Genomic DNA, 24,465 nt, shown 5'->3' with positions numbered 1-24,465 from the left:
GAAAGAACACAACACAAATTGTTGGTTTTATTGGTATTACAATGTAGTTTTAATACAAGCTAAATATAAACACAATTGTTAGATTTTCAGTCACTTATCCTGTGAAACAAAATGCCAAGATCAACCTTGAAGGACTTATAAAAATGAAAATGTATAAAGCATTTTCTTCAATTAGCTCTAAGGACAACATATACAAATGCAAAAATGTGAAAGTGTCAATAATCACATCAAATGTTGAGCTGTTGACTGAGGAGTAAAAAATGATTCTACTTTTAAAATTAAATAGCTTCAGGTAAAAGCATGCAATTTCCCACACCCACTATCTTTGTATTCTGCACAGAGTTCCAAGGCAAAGATTGCTTCTGGCTTTCTGAACCACCAGAGAGGATGATGACCTGTGTGGCTGACTTATCACAGGCCTTTTAGTCTTCTTTCCTGATAGGTCCTTAGCTTCTTTGGAAGGAGGCATATGAATGGGTTTCCATGGAATTGGATTATAAAAGGCTGGTTCTGGATAAGAATTTCCACTGTAAAAATCTAAAATTATTAAAAAGTCAGAACAAAACAAAACAAGAAAAAACTTCTTGAGATCAAAGAAACTACTTATTTTTAAATTTCTAGAAAAATGTTATAGTATCAAAAGGGCAAAATATCACTGACAAGCCAATTTAATCCATTTAAAATTTGAACTCTAACATATTTTCAAACAAGTAACATTTTTCAAATACAGTAAGTGTTGCAGTAAAAATTAAAATATAAATGATAATTCTATAAGTCCAAAGAGTGTTGTCAAAATCTATATAAATAAAAACTCATATAAAATTTTTATTAAGAAATTACTTTTAGAACCCTTAAACTGGGACGCCTGAGTGGCTCAGTCATTAAGCGTCTGCCTTTGGCTCAGGTCATGATCCCAGGGTCCTGGGATCAAGCCCCACATCGGGCTCCCTGCTCAGCAGGAAGCCTGCTTCTCCCTCCCCCACTCCCCCTGCTTGTGTTCCCTCTCTCGCTGTGTCTCTCTCTGTCAAATAAATAAATAAAATCTTTAAAAAAAAAAAGAACCCTTAAACTGATTAAAATCTTCATTTTCTTAACTCAATCTAGGAAACCACTGATTGTGTACTAGTTTTCCCTAGTCAGACAATGAACTTTAGAGAAAAAAAAGGTACACTGCATTATAGCTAAAGTGAATCAAAACTCTTGTTCAGAATCACTGGAATTCTAAATTATTATCAATCAAATTAATCAATTTCATAATATCACTGTAATTTTGATTATTAAGAGCAGTAGAGCATTTGCAGACAAATGTTTATTAGAACAAAACTCATTAAATATGCAAAAAACTTAATAAAACAATCCATTATTGTAGCAAAAAACTTCTAGTCACTATGTATCTTCCCACCTAATGTTTTAACTTTACTAATCAATTGTTTGGTTAAAACCACTGCTTATTCCTCTTTTTTTTCAAACAGAAAAAGAGAAGAGAAAGGAGCAGACCATGCCTACTGCCTAGTAGCTGTAATGGATGACTTTTGTGACACGTAGGAGAGGCCTAAACCCTGACAGCAGGAATGTCGTTCAGACACTGGCAACCCACTTTGACTGCATAGATATGTCAACACACACTTCACCAAGATGGTCAAAACAAAGTCTGGAATATGTTCTATTGTGTGAACAGAACAGAATGGGAGTATTTTTAATAATAAATCACTTAAACAAGTAAAGGCAGCTGTCAGCAAGGTATGAGCTTCCAACATGAAGTACAAAGAAAAACATGCACTGCCATTTATAATCAGAGCAAGCCTAAAGGCCAACCGGTTTTTTGTCGGGTTCATGTGCTGCCTAGTATGCCACCCAGCAAAAGGAATGTGCCAAAGACATCGGAAGCTCTGCCTAAGAGATGGTTAGAAGAAGGGGAGGAAAAATGACCTCTTAAATATATCCTCATTAAGGCTTCAAAAACCAAAAACATAAGAAAGTTCTATGTGTTTCTTAATGGCAGAAATCATTACTTTGCAGTTTTGCAACTACTGCCTTTAAAATATGTCTGATTTATAAAAGAATGACAAAAAATTTGTAGTATCTCTATAGGAATACAGTGTGTTACCATCTTCCAGAAAATAGTAATTTGAAAGAAAAATGATTTACACATTTCTATTTCTGTCAAAAGGAAACATAATGTATAATATTTGCTCCTGCAAGCCATATTTATGTAAGCCACATAACATAAAAACCAACCTGTAAGTTTTCCATTGGCATAACCATAGCTCTTTGCAGCTGGACGAGGTTTATTTTTTGCGTTTTCCAACCATTCCTTAAACCTTTTTTCTGCTATTTCCTTTTTTTCCTGTAATTCAGCTTGCCGTTGTTTTTCTTTTTCCTTAAAATGACAAGACCAAAAAATCTCTAGTGATGTTCTATAACCAAAAATTCTATTCTAATTCCACTGACTCTTTTCCCCAATAACTTCCCACCCCAATGCCTTACTAATCATAAATACTAAATCATATTTCTATAATTTGATAACAAAATTAAACATGATCAGGGATGTAATCTAAAGGTGGCTGCTTCTAAACAACGATAAGACATCAAACCCATGAAGAAAAAAAGCAATTCACTGTTTTAAAATAGACAGTAATTTACAATGTAGTAAGACTTTCATAAAAGTGCATCAAAAGATATTTAAAAGCATAAACCATGAAAAAAAGTTTGAACCTGACTGAAAATACATCAACAGGCTTATAAATATTTCTCAACCTAAGAAAACCACAAATGCATATTCATTTCTGAAACTTCCACATAGTATAAATAAGTAGGGATAGCTTCATGTATTTATTTTACGCTAAGGTGCTGCCAATTTTCTATTAGAAACTTTTTATACAATATAGTTGGCACATATGAACACTAAAGCCATATACTCCAACTGGTCACTTTAATAAAAATACCTTTTCTTTCTTCTTCTTTTCACATTCTTCAGCATTTTTCTTCTTTAACCATTCTTGGTATTTTTCTTTTGCCTTTTCTTGCAAATGTTCTTTCTCCAATTCCTTTGCTGCTTTTTCCTCCATTTCCTTGTTAATTTTTTGTTCCCTTTCCTTTCTTTTCTTAAATAAAAAATGAAGGAATTTTAATTGGAATATCTGTAATTATGCCCATATAAGCAAGGAGTATTATATGCAGCAATTTTCTATACTTATTTCTTAAAAAAGGTGGTAACATAGTGGTTGACACAATGTAGCTTATGAAAATATATAACACACCTGCAATCCCCTGGTCAATTTTAGTCTACCAGCTTTGCTGTAAGTTTCATGATGACAGTAACAAAGACCTTGCCCACCAAAGTATACTCAGAGCCTGTGCCACTGCTAAGTAAACAGTAGGTGCTCCATAAAGATTTGCTGATTAATGAACAGAAATTACAACCTGTTAGATTGTTCTGAATCTTGTATTTTTTAGTAGATGTTTACCTTCACTCTAAAATAGGAGCCATACATTTCCTGACAGTTTGCCAATACAAATACTTAGATACAATCTTTGCCATCTGTGAGCTACAGAGGACAAAAAAATAACATTTTGGACCATTAAATACTGTTATAAGGGCACATACAGACAAATCTCTAGTTATAATTCTTATAAGTCCTACATAGACCAGAGGTTGGCAAACTATGGTCCCCAGACCAAATATGGTCCTGTAAAGTTTTACTGAAATGTGGCCAAATCCATTTATTTATAGATTTGTTGTCTATGGCTGTTTTTGCACCACAACAGCAAAGTTGAAGAGCTACAACAGAGACTGTATGGCCTGCAAAGCCTAAACTATTTATCTGGCCCTTTACAGAAAAAATTTGTCTATGGTTCGATGTTTTTTTCCTTTTCATTCAGAAGATAATTTACCAACCCAGCTACATTCTAAATAAACCAATAACATGGCTTACTCTCCTTATCAAAGGTTTAGAAAATAATCTGCAAGGCATAAGTGTAAGCAGTACAAATGCCAGATGCATTACCCTTCACGGAGCAAAAGAAATTTGACCGAAGAAAAAAATTCCTCCCCTGAAAGCATCTTGTAGAATACTTCAATATAAGCAATTCAAGTAACGCCCAAGTAATAAACATCAGTTACATACAATATACGGCAGATGCTACGCAGGAAAGACAGGTCTTAAAATTCAAAGCCCGGAGCGCCTGGGTGGCTCAGTCAGTTGAGCGACCAACTCTTGAGTTTCGGCTTAGGTCATGATCTCAGGGTCGTGAGATCGAGCCCCATGTGGGGCTCCGCTGCTTCTCTCCCTCTCCCTCTGCCCCTACCCCCTGCTCTCTCTCTTGCGTGCAATCTCTCTCTAAAATAAATAAATCTTAAAAAAAAAAAAAAAAAAAACAAGGCCAAGTCGGTCCCCAAGATGCTATGTGTACTTCTGTCTTGCTGGGCAGCCAACAGCTGCAAAAAGAAATCCTTTCTTGCTGAGAACCCAATCCATTAAAACAATACTGGATTTTACTTCATACTGTCAGAAAAGCTACAAGATTAAAAAGGATCTTGTAGTACATCTTGCTCACTGACTCATGAGACTCCTTCACAACCCTCATCAACAAGGAGTCATCCAGTCCCTACATCGTCTTTAATTATAATAGCTAACATTTATTGAGTGCTGACTCTTTCTATTACTTCTGTATATACTTTATACATGTGTACCAAGTCAATTCTTATAACCACAATATGAAGTAGGCACTATTATAATCTCAATTTACAAACGAGGAAATGAGGCACAAAGAAGTTAAGTCATTTGCCTAAAGTCACACAGATTTGGTAAGTGGCAGATCAAAGATCGTACAGACACTGGAATGAATGTTAAAAATAATTTTATGTCGGGGCACCTGGGTGGCTCAGTCGTTAAGCGGCTGCCTTTGGCTCAGGTCATGATCCCAGGGTCCTGGGATCGAGGCCCGCATTGGGCTCCCTGCTCAGCGGGAAGCCTGCTTCTCCCTCACCTACTCCCCCTGCTTGTGTTCCCTCTCTCACTGTCTCTCTGTCAAATAAATAAATAAAATATTTAAAAAAAAAATTTATGTCAATTAATTCAATTTAAATAAAATTAAATTAATAAAATTCCTTAAAATATATTTTTCCAAAACTGATTCAAAAAAGAAAATAGAGTATCTGAATAACCCTCTACTTGTAAAGATAATTCAGAAATTAAAACTTTCCCACAAAGAAAACCCCAGGCTCTAATAGCTTCACTGCCAGATTTCATCACATATTTAAGAAATAATACCAATTACTACACAAAGTATTTCAGAAAATACAGAAAAAAGGAACACATCCAAACTCATTTTAAGAGCCCAGTACTATTCTGATATCAAAACCAGGCATGGAAGTCATAATATACTAACAGGAATAATGCAAGATAACTGTTCTCATCATCAAAAACATGAAATTCTTAGGTATCCATTTAACAAAAGATGCATAATACCACTGTACCTTGAAAACTAAAAAACATTACTGAGAGAAATTAAACATGACCTAAATAAATAGAAAGAAAAATCATGTTTATAGATTTAAAATTTGATATTACTAAGATAGCAATTTTCTCCAAAATGATCTATATATTTAATGAAATCACAATAGTGTCAGGCATTATCAAAGCAAACGGGATCAGAGAAATTCATAAGCTGATTCTAAATTGTATATGGAAAGACACAGAGTAACTAAAAACAATTCTGAAAGAGAAGAAAAAAATGGAAGATTTACACTAAGTAGAAGAATTATAAATTCAATAATTATAAAGCTATAGTAACAGGTTAGTGTGGTACTGGCACAGGACTAGATCAAAGGGAGAAAAAAGAGTCCGGAAATAGACCCATACTTATACAGTCAATTGATTTTAAACAAAAGTGCCAAGGTAATTAAATAGGGAAAAGATTATCTTTTCAACAAACAGTGTTAGAACAATTGGACATCCATATGCCAAAAAAAAAAAAGAAAAAAATGAACCTTGACCCTTAACTCATACCACACATTAAAATTAACTCAAAATACACATACAGGTAAAAACTAAAGTTCTACAACTTCCCGAAGAAAACAATGGAGAATATTTTTACACATATGGTGTAGGCAAATGTTTCTTAAATAGGACACAAAACTCACAAGCTACAAACAAAATTTTTAAATATGGAACTTAATCAAAATTTAAAACTTCTCTTTAAAAAAATTACCATTAAGGAAAATTAAATGGGAAGAAATACTTGGAATACATACATGTGATAGGACTTAAAGGAATATATAAAGAAATCGTACAACTTATGAATAATACATACAATTCTTCCACAAAATGGGCAAAAATTTAAGCACAAAACAAAACAGGAAATGAGATGTAGAAATGGTTGATAGTGTTATAGACAGAATCGTGTTGCCCAAAATTCTTATGTTGAAGCCTTAACCCTCAAAGTGACTATATTTGGAGAGAGGACCTTTAAAGAGGTAATGAAGGTGATTAAAATCGTAAGGGTAGGGCCCTAATCCCATAGGACTGGTGTCCTTGTAAGAGGAAGAAGAGACATCGGGGATATTCATGCAGAGAGAAGGACATGTGACGGTATGGAGAGAAGGCATCCATCTTGCAAGCCAAAAAGAGAGGCCTCAGGAGAAGCCTTCGCTGATAACCAGCATTTTAGACTTCTGGCCTCCAAAACTATAAGAAAATAAATTTCTGTTGTTTAAGCCACGCATTCTGTGGTATTTTGTTATGGCAGCCCTAGTAGATTAATACAACAAGCTTATGAAAAGATGCTAAATATCATTAGATCTCAGGGAAATGAAAATTAAAACAGCAATGACATACCACCACATAGCCACTAGAATGACTTAAACTGAAAAAGACTTGACAATATCAAGTTTGGCAAGGCTGTGGTGCAACTGGAACTTTCATACAATAGTGGTGAAAAGGTAAATTGATACAAGCACATTAAAAAAGTTTGGCAGTTTCTTTTAAACACATACTTACCATACAACCTGGCAATTCAGTTCCTAAGCATTTACCCAAAAAATGAAAACAAATGTCCACAGCACGACTTGTACATAAGTGGTCATAAAATTTTATTTGTAATACCCCAAAACTGAAAGCAACCATTTTTCCAACAACTGGTAAATGGATATACAATTTGTGGTACTGCACAGAATAGATTACTACTCAACAATAAAAAGGTTCAGTCTTAATACTAGGAAATTTTAAAAACAAAAGAGGCCCAACTCAAAAGAATATATATTGTACGATTCCATTTATATGAAATTCTAGAAAAGGTAAATCTAATCCACAGAAACAGAAAGCAGACTAATGGTTTCCTTGGAGCTGGGACTAGTTGCGGGTAGGGAACAGGGGTTGAATGCCAAGGGACACAGGGAAGTTTTTGGAGTGACAGAAATATTCTATATCTTGACTGTGGTGCTGTTTATTACATAGGTACATAACTTTGTCAAACCTCATCCAAATTAAGATAGGTTTATTTTATTGTATGTAAATTATAGCTCAATGAAGTTTCTTTTAAAACATCAAAAAGACTTTCTGTAGAATTCAAGCTGGAGAAGAGAGAACGGAATGCCTTTAGTTAGCACAAGGAGAAGAGAGCAGGCACTCAGAGGGATGCACTAAGATAGAACGGACAGCTACTAAGTGGCTTCAGATTTTCTGGCACTCCAGTTCTATACCACACAGAGCACAACAATAAATCTTCCTTTTTTTAAGATGGGGCCCTGATAGAACCTTTGTTTCTTGCAACTGAAGGAAACTAACAAAATAACTGGCTACTTAAAGTTTCTGAACTTCTATTTTGGTTCCTTCAGTAGTATCTGGAACATAGTAAAAGTGTTGAATGCGTGAATGATGCATTGGGTAACAGTGTTATCATATGCTTTACCAATCTGAATTAATTTTTTACACTGAAAAATCAGTTCCATGTTTTGAGAATTAAAAGTAATTTTATTTTTAACTATTTTTTAAAACAATGAAGGTAAATAAGGCCCTTTCACAACACATGTGGTAACACACTGTAAAAAAAAAAAAATGAATTAGTATGGCCACACAAATGTAAGAGTACCAGATGAGATAAGCCATTTATTTGAAAAGGATTTAACAATTTAGTGTCAGAAGAAACCAACTTTGCTAATGGATACATAAATTCTTTTTGTCTGATTTTTTGATAGAACACAGCGAAAATGACTTAGAGAAAATTATGTGCCAGATATAGCTAAAATGTGAATGAAGCGAGAGGCAGCAGGGACCACACACCATGAAATGTAAACAGAGATGCCAGACGGGAAGAGAAGAACCAGGAGAGCAGTCTTTACAAAGAGAGGTAAATCTAACTGAGACTGAAAGAAGAAATCTGATAGATCTGAAAGAAAAAAAAACACAGAGTAATCAATTATTCCTTAACTTGTACAAGAGTTCTGCAGAATAAATAAATTTAATTTCTCAGAGCTTATTTTTGAACCATTCTCATACTTATGGAATCTTGCTTTCAATAATTGGTGATTTATGTCAGGACAAACCATTTCCATCCAAAAGAAAAAAAGTTTTTTTCTCAAATAACTGGATTAGATCTACTGACACTAATTAAAATAGAGACTATATCATCTCTCAGCAGTATCTTACATTCTTAGACAAATAACAACTATGTTTGACTGGCATGGTAAAATGAGCTTAATGGAGTTAGAAGATAAGAGAAGCTTTTAGAGGAGAGAGCATACTATTCTGTACATGTAAAACTGTTTTGTTTTATAGCTATAAACTACACAAAATATCACACAGACCTTGCAAATAGTCACACAGATTTATTCTGATTTGGGCACTGATTCACAAAGAACTTTCTTATTGTATTATGGAATGAAGCAAACTTAAAAATAATAATGATTTACTTGTGAAATTAAGAACAAATACATCTATGGTTATAACACACATCTGTCCAGCCAATTTTCTTCTTACAATACCTGGATGACAGAAGCTATGTCATCTTCAACTTACTGAAATTATTGACCACTCTTACTAATGCCACTGAGCATTAGATTCAATAATAGTTAAGGACAATTAGAATTAAAAATTTAAAACTGTCTTATAATCTAAACATCTGACTAAACTCATAAAATTGGATCAAATAATAAAAGCAGTATCATTCTAAATATGTGAAAATTACAATAGAAAACAGATAAAAAGGTAAGTATTTTCAAAATTTCTAATTTGTAATCCAATAAAAGAATGTATTAAAACTGAAAGATAACAGATTTATTCATTCATTCCAATAACAAATGCTTACTGATCTTATAATAGAGAAAAAGTAATATAAAAAATAATTCTTACCCTTAACTGTCTTAAAATTACAAGGAAGTAAAGACATACGCATAATCCAAAATAGCCACAAAACATATACAAAATACAAAGTGATATAAATTGAACAAGGATTCAGAGACGGAAAGAGTTTCTATTTCTAGCATGTGATCAGTGAATGATTCATGTAGAAAATACTTTGAATTGGATAATAAAGGGAAAGGTAAGGTGGACGATATGATGAGATTCCATGCTGATGAAGTAGAATATAAAAAAATAAGGAAGTGAGAAACAAAATGGAAATGTTCTCAAAATTTCTCATGACTACATATCCTGGGGAGTGGGGAGCACAGTCTATTGCTTGGGATTTCTCTGAAATCTACTGTGTATCTTAAAAATAATATAAAATTTATATTCTATCCCCATTAAATATCTATGCTTGCTTTAACATGAAAATAACATTTTTCCTCCCAAAAATTTTCAGTAAAACTAATACTCTAGGAAGATGGACCACGATTATCCTATGTGTGCTCCCAAAAGAATGCCAGTAAGAAGCAACAGCGTAAGATGAAGAGAACCACAGGTGGAAGAAGACATGGCTCAGAGAGCAGACTAGTAGATCTTTAACCAGCCAGGCTAGAATTGTTAAAACATTATTTAGAGGACAGTAGGGAATCATAAAAAATATATTCTGAATTGGGGAATGACACTGGACTTTTTCAGCAAGATCAGCCTGGCAAAGCCACAGAGGATGGATTCATTCACTCAACAAATATTTTTGGGCATCTACTATGTGTCAGGCACTGATCCAGCTGCTGGAGAACTGAATAAAAGAGACAAAACTCTCTGCTCTTATGAAGCTTACATCCAGTATGGGGAAATAAACAGTAAATAAGTTGAAAGATGTAATGAGACCAGACAGGAAGAGACTGCAAACAGGAGAGTGGTGACAACAGAGGAAAGGTGATGTCAGGGGAAGTCACAAACAACAGAATAACTCTGATTATGCCTAGGTGACTGAGATGACAGTAGTATCAATAACAGAAATCAAAGGAGAATGGGCAAAAATGGGTTGTTATAGATTTGCAGGCTCAGAGGTGCCTGCCAACCTAAGAGATGGAAGTCCAAGACCCCAGGAAGTCAGGCCGAGATACAGACTCCATGAGCACCTGCAGCAAGATACAAGGAAGCCACGTGAGGGAAAAGGGAGAGAAGCAGAGAACAAAGGGTAGAAGACTGAGACTTGATAAATGTCCACGAAGGCAGGGGAAAAAAAAATCAGGTCAAAGAATGAATCTCAGAGAAAATAACAAAAACCTAGGTTACGAGGAGTAGATGAAAAGAAGACTTTGCAAAAGAGCTGTCAGTATGTGGGTGCAGATTTTTTTTTCCTCCTTACCTGTTCATTCTTTTTCTGAACCCATTCCTTGTGCTTTTCTTCAGCAATTAACTTTCTTTTTTCACGTTCTTCCATTTCTTTTCTTTTTTCTAGCTGTTGATTTAATTCCTACGGATTTTTATTCAAACAAAGGCAGCATTTAATAGAAGTACTCAAATCACATATTAAAAACAAGGCTGACATTAACCAAATTAAACAAGAATATAATTTCCTTTATAGAAAATACACCATTTGTGGCAATAACTTACTGACTTAAGTAACTAGTCTATGATGAAAAGAAAGCATTGGTAAAAACTATAAGTCATTTTTTAGAAATGCAAATAATTGCTTGGCAGCAAAACACTAGTTTCTTAGACTAAACTTCAGCTAAATTACCCTCATTGAAATCAACTTTCCCACACATAAATTTGGCATCACTGTACACTATTGGCAGAAGCTCAAGAGAATTGCAACTTTTTTTAGTTATAAAAAGCTTCTAGATTCTTAATGCAGATAAAGGATAGGAGTTAAATAATCCCTAAATTAAAATTTTGATTTAGAGTTACCAAAGAAGAAATGCAAAGAAACGATTCAATTTTCTTAAAGGAAAAAAAAAGAATCCAGATTTTTCTTCACTGATTTTATAGCTGCTGCAGTGTACCAAAACCACATTCATATCCCAGATTATTTAACTGCCTTGCTGTCACTCGAATCTACACGTTTGGGCATTTCCTCAAGAGAAAGAATGTAGAAGGTATGGCCAAATAAAACTTCGAACTGAATGCCACCACTCTGTCACTCATCAGTTAAATTACTGCATTAGTTGAGAATGCTGTTCAAACTAGACTCCTAGGACTCTACTGCCATAATTACTAGTTATTTTATTTTTCTTCTCTCTCCTTAGATACTAATAATCAGACACTTTTATATATCTTTCATTGGACCTCACTCCTCCTCCCCATCCCTCCCTTTCCTGAAGACCTACCTACCTGAGTGTGGGTGCTAGTGGGAAAGCCAATTTTTCAACTCTCAGATAATTCCAGTGTGTTAAATGAAATGAAGATAAAACTTGACACCAAGAACATATCTTTTGGACTTTAGAACAACTGGTCACAGGATGACCTCTCATGTCTTCCATGACCTCTCATCCTAAAATTCTGCTGCACAGAAAACAGCTGCCCTCATTCATTCAGAAAGTCTTCCAACTTTTAAACACTATACACCCCTCAGCCCCTCAAAAAGTAAAATATCCATCTGGTTTTTAAAGGGATTTTTCATGACCTCTGCAGAGGTTATGCCTTGATTATTCACTTAATGCTTTTTTGATGCAGTGTCTATTGCAAAGATAGCAAGAACTAGATACAGATGAAATTCCAGACATCTCCAATCTAATGTGATTCTACATACACAAAAGAATTAAAGCACTGCATTGTGAGGAGCTGTGTATAATGGTTCCAAAAAGGGAAGGGAAGGGAAGATGAGATGAGAAACAGTGTGGACCAGGGCAGTCAGAAATGAGTACCAGAGAGAGACAGTGAGGAGACTGCTTGACTAGATGAGGGAGTGGAGGGGGACAACTAGAAAATTAGAGTGTAGTACTAACTAGATGGGAAAAAGGTCTTTTGAGACAGGTAGAGTAAATTGAACACTATGAAGCAGGAATACATGGCAAAGGCGATGGTTCTGAACCCTTAAAGGCTGAAGACTATATTTGAAGGAAGGAGAACATCTCTGAGGGAGCTGACTAGGAGGTTTCCACAGTGCAGGAGTTGTGAGGGGAAGAAGGTCTGAGGAGAAGTGTGTGTATGATAGGCTAGATACAGATCTGACAACCATATATCCAAAATTTTCTAAAACAGTCTTATTTTATTTTCAAGGGAAGTAATTATTTAAACATACAACTAATAATATGATTGATTTTATTTATGTACCCTTTTAAGATTCGTCACATAATTAAATTAAAAAATCAGGGGGAAAAAAAAGGAGACTGTGTTCCCAAATTTTAGTTCATATAAGAATTAAAGATGAAGAGTCAAAAGTACCTAGAAAATGCAAAACTGACCCAAACTGTGCTCTACTCTCAGGATGTCTGGTCAAGTAATTTGCTACCCCAGAATACATCCCTTTCTGAGACACAACCCCCACCCCCAAATACACACACAAGGCAGCCCCTCTCAGAATTCCCAGCCTGAATGCCTCCACCTGTTTACCACCAGGGTACGCCTCTTCCGGACACAGCCAGTGTCCTCTCCCACAAGGCCCCTAGAATGTCTTCTGGGAGACCACTGAGTTTCCACAGGATTATTGCTATTTTCCCAAACAGTGAATACTTGATTATGGAAAACCAAAATCCAAAGAGGATCCTAAACATACATTTTTATTTCAATAACTTTTGCTGACTTTCAAAGAACTTTTTACCACTGAGAGTAACAATCAGGAAAAGTGACAGTATTGAGTTTCACCAACTCTAAACCCTGCCCTATTTCTTTGTTAAGGGCTGAAATGGCCATAGGCAGGATGGGAGAAAAAAAGAAAAAAGCACCTGGATTATTCACAACCTACATCATTTTTTATAATTTACAACAGATTGTATTAAAATGTTGAAGTAAATGTTAAAAATTAGAATTAGCCAAAGGTTATAGAGAATTTATAGCAGTCTGCCAGAGAATTTTTTTAAATAATAGAAATTTAAATATAGGTGGCTCAGTCGTTAAGCGTCTGCCTTCAGCTCAGGTCATGATCCCAGGGTCCTGGGATCGAGCCCCGCATTGGGCTCCCTGCTCCGCGGGAGGCCTGCTTCTCTCTCTCCCACTCCCCTGCTTGTGTTCCTGCTCTCGCTATCTCTCTCTCTGTCAAATGAATAAATAAAATCTTTAAAAAAAAAAAGAAATTTAAATATAAAATGTATATGATCTACAAAACCAATATGCTAGTTTTTATAATACTAATGTTCAACATTTACTATATTTGTCATTCAACATTAGTTACAGATGTAAAAAATTTTGTAAGCAGGTAATTTTGATGAATTAAAATAATTTAAAAAAAATTTTTTTTTACATTTTCTAAAATAGGAGCGCCTGGGTGGCTCAGTTGTTAAGCGTCTGCCTTCAGCTCAGGTCATGATCTCAGGGTCCTGGGATCGAGCCCCGCATCGGGCTCCCTGCTTGGTGGGAAGCCTGCTTCTCCCTCTTCCACTCTCCCTTGCTAGTGTTCCCTCTCTCACTGTCTCTGTCTCTCTCTCTGTCAAAAAATAAAAATAAAGAATGAAGGGGGGGAAATCGGAGGGGGAGACGAACCATGAAGGACTATGGACTCTGAGAAACAAACTGAGAGTTCTAGGGGGGAGGGGGTGGGGGATGGGTTAGCCTGGTGATGGGTATTAAAGAGGACACGTACTGCATGGAGCACTGGGTGTTATACACAAACAATGAATCATGGAACACTACATCAAAAACTAATGATGTAATGTATGCTGATTAACATAACATAATAATAAAAAAAAGAAAGAAAAAAAATAAAGAACCTGAAAATTGAAAAATAAATAAATAAATTTTTTAAAATACTTTTTAAACTAAATCTTACATTTAGTTTAGACATTTGTTTCAGACATCTGAAACAAATGTCTAAACGTCTGTTGCTGAAATAAAATTTATGAGAAGAGATGATCTTTTTAAGGACCCAATTATCCTTTACATTTTCCTTTAAGTTTTCAAGGAAGGGGGCACCTGGGTGGCTCAGTCGTTGAGCATCTGCCTTCGGCTCAGGTCATGATCTCAGGTTCCTGGGATTGAGCCCCGCATCGGGCTCCCTGCTCTACAGGAAGCCTGCTTCTCCTTCTCCCACTCCCCCTGCTTGTGTTCCTTCTCTCGCTGTGTCTCTCTCTGTCAAATAAATAAATAAAATCTTAAAAAAAAAAAAGTTTTCAAGGAAGAAAATAAGACCACAGGGGTAAGTTCAAAATTAAATACTAAGTCTGACCCATTTATTTCTACAACACATCTTGGTATTACGGAAAAAAACATTTATTACATTGGAAGTTGAAAGAACCAGGACCCAGTCCCAGCTTTGCCATGAAATGAAATGTTGGCAAAGTTACTTTCTGGCCCTCAAAAGGAATCTGAGATGAATCGTTCTTTATGGTTAATAATCTATGCTTTTAATGATATGATTTACAAACAAATTAGAGAATGCAGTAAATTAGGACAGAAGAATAAGAAAAGCATCACTTAGAAAATAAAACAAGGAAAAGGCATGAAAAAAATGTGAATACCACAACAGCACAAAATAAACTTATAAAGTGAGTAGTTGGCCTGTATGTTAGGATATCCCTGGCATGACTGATATGCTAAGATTTATGCTAAAATATTTTAATTGCTTTAGAGTTAAGTAATGATGTAGCCATAAGAAATTTCAAAGTACTAAATACATGAAGAGATTTTCATCTTTCAACTAATTATACTCTGCTATATGCTTAATCATTGTGGTAGGGACTTTATATTCATTATTTTAATCTGTTCTCAAAATATATCTTTAGTAGTTATTATTTCCATCTGCTTTAACATGTAACAACAGTGAACTTTCATTGAATGTTTCCTATATACTAGGCTGTAACCTTATGTTCACTTAGCCCTCATTAACAACACTATGAGGTGAATAGTATTCTCCCCCTTTGACTGATAAAGAAATTGAGGCACAGCGAGGTTAAGGATATGCCCAAGATCCAAGTTTTGAATCCAGGAAGTACAGCCTAAGAATTTCTGCTTTTAGCCACTTTAGGATTGCCTCTCTAACATCTGGTTTATAAAGAGACTAGGGGCTCAGAGATGTTGGGTAACTTTCCCAAGGTCACAGAATGGCAAGGCTAAAATTTCAGCCTTGTTCTGTGTGACTCCAAAGCCCAGGCTCCCTTACAAATTTTTTTGTAATTTAATTAACTTTTATTGTATGCTGACTCAAAAAATGACTTGAAGTGGTCCTCCTTTCCTTAACGTAACAAGTGAATTCTAGTGAGGTTAGAGCTAAAGCTAAATACCATAAACTGAACTCCACTTTACCAATGGCTCGCTAGATCAGTGTTTTCCAAACTGTGAGTCCAAAACCAATTTAGTGGGTTATGAGTGGCCTTTAAAAACAAAACAAACAAAAAAAAAAAACAAAAAGAAAAAGAGAATAGCATACCAGGTTTTGCACAAAATTAAGAGATCATTTCAGATACGTACATGTATGGATTTGTGTGTGACATGAAGCAAAGCAGATTTCTCACAATGAACAAAATATTTTGAAAGCCACTGCACTAAATAATGGAATTAGTAATGTTAAAACTTGAGGCTGAGATAAGAGTCTGGGGTCTCAATAATACACACTCATCCTGAAAATAAATGAAAAACCTTTAAGAAGGCTATGAATAGCAATGTTATCAGTAATAACACTAATAAAACACTACCAGTCACCACATTTTGTCTCATTTAAACCTCACAAAAGTCGTGTGACATAGTTATTATTTTTATTCTTATTGTACAGACAGGAAATTGAAGCAAAAAAGTTTAAACAAGCCCGCCTGGCATCAAATCTTAAGGTCTTTCTCAAGCCCTCTGACCTTGTAAGAGGAAACAAGTAGTACTGTGTACTTTTCCAGGAATAAATTTATTTTTTAGAATACAAATATCATGCAATAGGGAAATAGAATGCACTGGTTTCTACAGTCATTTGAATCATGCCAAGCTTCCTGAATATGTGACTGCGTATCTGGTTCAAAATCCATCGCAGAAATAATTAGTTTCAAAACTGATACGGGAAATCTATTCCAAGGAAGATCATGGAGGGCAATGCTTTAGATCCAAGGATTATTATGACAACATAGTTACTAATAGATTAAACTTAAATATATGACAACAGTGAACCAATTAACTATATTCTAATATATATCTAATACTTATTTTAAAGATTTTATTTATTTGAGAGAGAGAGCACGCATGCACATGTGCACATGGGGGGAGGGGCAGACAGAGAGGGAGAGAGAGTCTCAAGCAGACTCCACTCCCAGCGCACAGCATGACATGGGACTTGATCTCACAACCCTGAGATTCTGACCTGAGGCAAAATCAAGAGTAGGACACTTAACCGACCAAGCCACGCAGGCACCCTATGTCTAATACATTTAAAATATATTTTAATAATCTTAGCCAGCCATTTAGAAATGATGTTGTAAAAATATTTATAATGATACAGAACCATATTAACAGTGTAACAGGCAGAAAAAAGGTTACAAAAGAGTTTGATCCTGTTTCTTTAGAAACAAGACATACCCCTCCCCATTCAAATCTACTTGGTTTCTGTGATCAGATAGGAAGAGTTCAGATAGTGAGTCTGGATACTAGGGGATGCCAAATCATCCAAATCTCTTTAGTTGCTAGTTTCTCAACAGCAAATAGTAAGAGTTAAAAAAATGAAGGATTCATGTGAAAATGTATCTCACACTACTTTTTGAGTTTGGAGAGTGAGAGTTTAGAGACAGTCACAAACACAGAGATGTCCATAAGCAAGGCAGGGCAGCACAGAGAACTGAAAAACCCTGAAAGCCCAGCAAATTGCCATCTCCCCACATGCACTCACTCTAGGGCACATGCTCTGAGTAATATGGGGTAGATTCTGGTCTCTATTTCAATTTTGGTTTCTCTTTCTTAAAAATTTTACCAAGTAAATACAGTTCCATTTACTTTAGTTAAATGTATATACAGTGAAGCTCCATTGTATGTGTCTTTATTTAAACATTTCTAGATTTTTTTTTTAAATATACTCTCAAGAAAATCTGGAAGTCTATATGCAATAATATTAACCATGGTTACCTTCAGGTGGTGAAATTAGAAATTTTAATGTTCTTAATTATGCTTAGCTGTATTTTCCAAATGTACTTACAGTGAACATGTATTATTTTTACAATAAGAGTTATTAAAATGGATATAGCAAACTGATACAAACAAATGGAAAAATTTTGTTTTGAGGGATATCAACATAAACATTTTAATTTTGACAGCAGCTCTAATTTGTTAACTCATAGATTAAGCAAAAAGGATACGTCTAGTTTTACCTCCAGGGCTTTCTGTTGCAAACGGTCACGTTCTACTTTTTCTTTGCCAACAAACCACACTTCCCATGGTGTCAGGCGGCTTTCTGGTAGGTGCACCTGTTTCTGTTCTTCTTGGTTATCTTCTGATTCAGCCACACTATTCCAAAGAGGGAACACATAGCACTTGTACTCAAAACTCTTTGGCTTCACATTCAAAATCACTTAACTATACAGCGAAAGCAGAATTTAATAATATATTTACAATACTGTGATTTTTATAAATGCATATATATGAATTAATTATATATAAATATACACTTGAAAAATCATGCACAGAAAGTCCAATATTTGAATTAGTTTATCTATCAAACTGCCTTGGAATTCCTTCATCTCCTAAAATCACACTATTTAAAAACCCATTGGGATAACTCACACCCAGTCTATTTGCCTCAATGACAATTTTTTCTTAAAAATCTCTTGTCTGGACAACTAATTACAAGACATGATCCTAATCATATCCCGGAGCAGACTTTTCCCTTTTCATCCCTTAAATAGTTCAGGGGAAAAAAAGAACATGTATATATATGCAGAGAGAATGATAAAGCAAATGTGTTAACAATTAAGGATTCTAGGTGAAAGGTGAACAGAAATTCTTTTTTTTCATAAGATTTTTTTTTTTTTTAAGATTTTATTTATTTATTTGACAGAGAGAGACACAGCGAGAGAGGGAACACAAGCAGGGGGAGTGGGAGAGGGAGAAGCAGGCTTCCCGCAGAGCAGGGAGCCCAATGCGGGGCTCGATCCCAGAACCCTGGGATCATGACCTGAGCCGAAGGCAGACGCTTAATGACTGAGCCACCAAGGCGCCCCAAGATTTTATTTTTAAGTAATCTCTACATCCAACATGGGGCTTGAATTTACAACCCCGAGATTAAGAATTCCATGCTCTACTGACTGCGCCAGCCAGGTGCCCCAGAAATTCTCAACCTCTGTAAGTTTGAAATTGTCTTGAAATAGTTACAAAAAATATATATGGCTCTTGTGTTCTTTAATGTTTTAGTTCTACTCCCTTTTATCAATTCTTCAGACAGGGTGTCTACGATTCTCCATTTTGGTTACCGCATCTCCCATATGCACCTCTGTCAGTCTGACTCGTCTAGGTACATGGAAAAGTAACTACTCAAGCTCAAGAGAAGCAGGGTGGGGAAATACTGGGCCTCAGCCAGATACACAAGCCTCAGATAACTGAGCAAAAGCAGAACCATTAGGACCCAAGGAAAGAAAGGTTGTTCAGGACCCAAGGCAGCTCTAAAGACTAGGTGTTAACTGTTTATCTTTGGGTGGTATCTGGGTGGCAGAATATAAATAATTCTGTATTTTAAACTTTCTTATTTTCCAAATTTTCTGCAACGCACACATATGCACTACTTCTGTAAATGGACAGAAATTTTTATAATTCTCAATATAAAATAAAGAGTAAAAGATTTCCAGAAATAAATTTCAACATATTTCTAAAAAAATAAATAAATAAAGGCTAGTTGTTTATAGACTCAGCTCCTCTGTCTCTTTAACATTCCTGCTTCAGGCCACCAAATGCCTCTCCCACCACTCTGCACAACCTTTTCTACCTCATAGCTTCAGCTTACTCATTTTTTTCTGCTGCTTTCTTCATTCATCCATGCCCTCCTGCAATCTGCATTCTGGTGGGAAAGAGACACTGCTGATGTGTTGTTTATTTCTCATATGTATCTTTTCTTCTCCAGACTTTATCTGCTCCCACAGTCTGAACTATCACTAGGTGCTGATGATCAGTCATTCCAGGCTAGATCTTTCTCCTGAGCTCCAGACTTCTTTCCAACCATCTGATAGACAGCTCCATTTAACTATCAATCAGCGACAACCAAGTCTAATCATCTTCTACCCTCTATCCACTACCCTCTCCACCAAGAAAAATTTTACTCCTCCTTTATAATCCTATGCCAGTGAAGAGTACCAATACCCACCCAACTAGTCATGCCAGCAACCCAGACCTGTGACTCCTCCAGTGCCCTCTGTCTAGATTTCCTCCCCCGACCACCCACACCCACATAATTACCTAGTCATGTCTTTTCTACTTCTTTCCATTTTCTCAAGCCATTCTCCTCTTCTCCAACCTTACAACCACTGTTTGGACATAACTGGCCTTTCTCCCTGTTTCAAACCATTTTCCACAACTGTTGCCACATTTACCCTTCAAATGCATCCTTCCATCATGTCACTCCCTACCTCGAAGTTCTTCTGTGGCTCCTTTGCCCAAAAGATAAAATCCAAACTCCACAGCCTGACACCCATGAATTAGCTGCTGCCTGTCTTCCCAGCTACTGCCTCTCTTCTTATGCCAATGGCTGATCTGGACTATTTCAGTTTTGTTGAACTTAAGCAGACTGATGAATGTGCCACGCCCTTGTGCTCTGCAGTTTTGTCTAAAACGGAAATGCCTCCATCTCCACCGGTAGCCATGCAAGAGCTTAGATTTGGGAATAAAACATTTGGGGTGAATCTCTACCTGCTTCCTCCTGGCTAAGTACATTTCTTAACCTATTCAAGCCTCCATTCTTACCTGTAAAATAGAAATAGCGGCAGAGGCTACCTCACAGGCACTACTGAACGAGACAATCTATGCTAAAGTGCACAGATTCTGTGCACTCAGTAAGCATTTGACACACGTCATTTAGTAGGAGGAGTATGGCTAATTCCTATTCTCCCTTTAAGAGTCAGCTCAGGCATTAATCTTTATTGCCTCACAGTAAAACTCTGCAAAAAATCTGGACTAAGTACCTTGGGCTTTCTGTCACTTGTCCATCTCTGCCATAGGCTATGAATTCCTTACAAACAGAAAGCATGTGTTAACTCATTTTTTATTTCAAGAGTCTAGCGTGGGGTCTAGAACATAGTAACCTCCTAAGAAATGTTTGTTGAGGGCCGCCTGGGTGGCTCAGTCGGTTAAGCGTCTGCCTTCAGCTCGGGTCATGATCCCAGGGTCCTGCATCAGGCTCCCTGCTCAGCAGAGAGCCTGCTTCTCTCCCTCTGCTCCTCCCCCTGCTTGTGTGCTCACTCTCTCTCTCTGTCAAATAAATAAGTAAAATCTGAAAGAAAGAAGAAAGAAAGAAAGAAAGAAAGGAAGAAAGGAAGGAAGAAAGAAGGAAAGAAAGAAAGGAAGAAAGAAGGAAAGAAAGAAAAAGAAAAAGAAAGAAAGGAAGGAAAGAAAGAAAGAAAGAAGAAAAGAAATGTTTGTTGGAAGAGCACGGTATTTTTTCATTTTATTTTATTTTTTTAAATGACATTTTAGGGGCACCTGGGTGGCTCAGTCAGTTAAGTGTCTGCCTTCAGCTCAGGTCATTATCTCGGGGTCCTGGGATCAAGCCCTGCATCAGGATCCCTGCTCAGCGGGGAGTCTATTTCTCCCTCCCTCTGCCCCATCCCCCGCTCATGCTCTAATAAATAAAATCTTTTAAAAAAATGACATTTTAAATATTAAATTCCTTGCCTTAACATTTTTAACAGATGATAGCGTATACACTACAAAATGTATAGTATATACACTACAGCGTTACCCATAATCGAGAGGCTCGATAAGCAGCTTTTTATGACTAAGATATGTATTAAGGCATGGTTTTCCTAATGGATAGAGTGATATAAAAAGCAGGATAGAGCTGGATAAACAGAAGGCTCAAGGCATATCATAAGACTCCAGGAAAATACTTGGCATCATCTTGTCTGAAGTAAACTATGAGCTTCATCTCAGTCCTGTCCAACACATTTGAAGGCCCATGCATCCTCTAAGCATGGCTCTATGTACACCTAAAATAACTGGAGCTCATATCACCATGCACACCTGATACCTGAGTCTATCTCTGTGTCTGATGAACAATGGACAAAGGCATAAAATCCCACACAGCTATGGGTTTACTCCCTGGTCCATGGAGAGAATGCTCACTGCCTGGGACTGGGACTATATACAGGTCAGACTACCTGCTCTCCTCCCCTCATCACCCCCAAACTGTCCAGGACACCAACTAAAGGTTAGAGGTATGGAGGATGACTGATGAAATTCTGTAAACATTTATCTCTCCTGAAAGGAAATGCTAAGTTTTCTGAAGCATTTGAAGATAACCGCTGTATCTATCTGTTCTCTAGGAGTGGGAATTAAGCATTCATTCAGCACACATTTACTGAACACCTAATATGCATCTGACACTTGCCACACACAAGGCCTGTCAACTCCTACATTCTTTCCAGGCCATATCCTATCCCTTTGATTTATAGGGAATGACCTGTGATAAGGTCATGATAAGGAAGGCAGCCTTAACCCTGGGATGCTACCAGCTCATTTGGGCTTTCGCTAAAGTGAGACAAAAAACATGTCTGGCTCTTCTCCTGAGCTCTATTTGGTTAGGGCTTTGGCTCTTGGAAGCTAATGCAAGGTCTCAGTAGCTGAGCTGTGGTTTTGACAGCCATCATTCTATAGGTTGCTAAACTGTATCTACATTGCTCAGTCCTGTTGATTAGACTCAAAGGTATTTTCCAAAGCCTTAAAATTATTTTAAAAATCTTTGGGACCAACTCAATCCTGAAGAATGCTTACAAAGACCCACATGAAAATGGACTCCTGAAACTCTATCATCAAGTTCTACTATCAGGTTCATCAGAGGCCTGCAGTTGCTACAACCAGTATGGACAAGTGGCTTGCTTGGTTACTCTTACTGATCTCCATTCCCATCAATGTACTTACTTTTACTTTTCATTCTTAAGAGACTCACTGCTGTAACTGTGTATGAGTCATTTCATATGGTTCCATATTCCATTCATTCACTCTGGGTATGAATGCTTTACACTAAAGGGGGCTATGTTGCTGCTTATACATAAAGCACAGGTTCTCTGGTTTGTGTTTCTGAGATCTCCTGTACTGTGCTGTACACAGCCCGACAATCAGAAACTTGTAAATCTTCCTGAAGATGACATATGAGTCTATCCCAGATGGGCCTACATTACTAAGTCTGTCTCAGAAAGTTATTCCTACAGGGATAGGCCCTTTGTTCTTATATACCCAATAACAGCCATGTAGCACAGGGAAGAGAGAACATGATCTGTATACCTCGATACTAAGGCCAGCTCAGCTAATAACTAGGTATATGCCTCCGAATCAGACTTTTTATTTGTATCCTGAGCCAGTTTTGTTACCTGTAAAATGAGTAGCTTAATTTTGGCTTTAATTTCATGAGTACAGGCCATGTCTATCTTGTTTATGGTCCCCAGTATCTAAACTAGTATATGGCACAAACTAGATGTTTGCTGAGTAACTGTAGAAATAAAAAAATTCAGATGATTTTAATAATATCTTTGCTTCTAACATTCTCTGATTCAATGATTTCTATTCTACTGTTAATTGAGGACGCAGACCAGATTCCACCTTGTCTGTGGATGCTGAGGTTGACATTGCTAAGCTGGGCTTCAGCTCCTCATTTATGACCCAAAATGTATACATACTGCTTACTACAACATACTTCACCAGCAATCAGGTTTTTTCAAAACAACTACAGGTACTACTAAGGTGCAGTAAACAATTTTGGTGTTAAGGGTTTGAACAAGCGTTCTGGTGTCCACAATCTGACTTTTGAATATTCACAAAACTCCCGAAATGGTAGCAAAATTTTGTGGTTTTGAGACTACGTACGTTTTTCTGGGGAGTGAGACTGTGGCAATCATATTCCCAGGAAAAAAAGATTAAGAATCTTAGAAAATCTGAAGAAATGCGTGAGCACTGGCCCACAGCTCTTTATGTGCAAAAAGGAGCAGCACCTCAGGAGGGAGGTGCCTGCAGAGCCTCTGAGGCGAGGCCAGGAGGGGGTTGGGCCACCAGAAGAACGTACTTAGAAGGGTCTGAGGAACCTCGAGGGGGGCTGTATCGGCCGGCGGCCTCGGGTTTACCTGGTGCACCCCTGTAACTCCACTCCTCTCAGGCTCGCCACCTTAGCCTGTGAATCATGAGCACCTTCATCCACGTCTTCCTCATCCTCCCCGTCACCATCGTCGTAGTCAAACGGGAAGCTCTGGTGGCCGAGGGGAGACAACAGCGACATGGTGGAATTGCTGCAGCTCAGCGGCGGCGACGGCGAGCACACCGTCACCGGCTCCAGCCCCTGCCCCGGGGCGCCCGCCATGAGGACGGAGAAGGAGCCAGAGGAGGGCCGAGACCTGGACCTGCAGCCGGCGGAGGACCGAGCGTCGGAAGGTGGCGAACTAGCCCCCCACGGCCCGTCCGCCCACATCGGGCCCGCCAAGTTCAAACCGGCGGAGCGGCGGCGGGGACGTGCGCTCCCAGCAGGCCCCGCGCGCGCCGGGCCGGCCTATCCGGTCGGGCACAGACCCCGCGCTGCCATGGCGACGCGTGGAGGCCGCGAGGGCTTTGTCCGGGCCTGCCGCGGCTTGCTGCGCCCGGGCCTCTCTCGGCCGGCCCTCCCCCCTCCCAGCCCGGCCGGCCCTCCCCCCTCCCAGCCCGGCCGGCCGCTGCTGCGGGAGAGCTTAACTCCGCATCTCCGCTCGCCGGCGAGCTCCCGCTCGCGGCTGACAGCTCGGAGGGCACGTGTCCCTTGTCTGCTGTGGCGCAGCAGGTCTTGTGCTAGAAATGCGCTGTCACTGAGCAAGAGGCGGAAGCCAAAAATACC

At 37.6% G+C, this 24,465-nt stretch overlaps 1 protein-coding gene across 1 annotated transcript; it reads right to left on the bottom strand.

Annotated features, from left to right (window-relative positions):
* CCDC34 (coiled-coil domain containing 34) lies at window positions 1-24,082 on the bottom strand. Its single transcript, XM_021685878.2, has 6 exons — window positions 23,729-24,082; window positions 17,783-17,918; window positions 10,717-10,824; window positions 2,946-3,104; window positions 2,239-2,380; window positions 1-537 (listed from the first exon to the last, which is right to left on the bottom strand). The coding sequence occupies exons 1-6, from the start codon at window positions 24,067-24,069 to the stop codon at window positions 320-322; spliced, it is 1,104 nt and encodes a 367-aa protein (XP_021541553.1). The 5' UTR covers window positions 24,070-24,082; the 3' UTR covers window positions 1-319.
* Between the last annotated feature and the right edge of the window lie 383 nt (window positions 24,083-24,465).

Source organism: Neomonachus schauinslandi, chromosome 11, assembly GCF_002201575.2.
Source record: "Neomonachus schauinslandi chromosome 11, ASM220157v2, whole genome shotgun sequence".
Lineage (NCBI taxonomy): Eukaryota > Metazoa > Chordata > Mammalia > Carnivora > Phocidae > Neomonachus > Neomonachus schauinslandi.
This window is presented reverse-complemented; position numbering and strand designations above follow the sequence as displayed.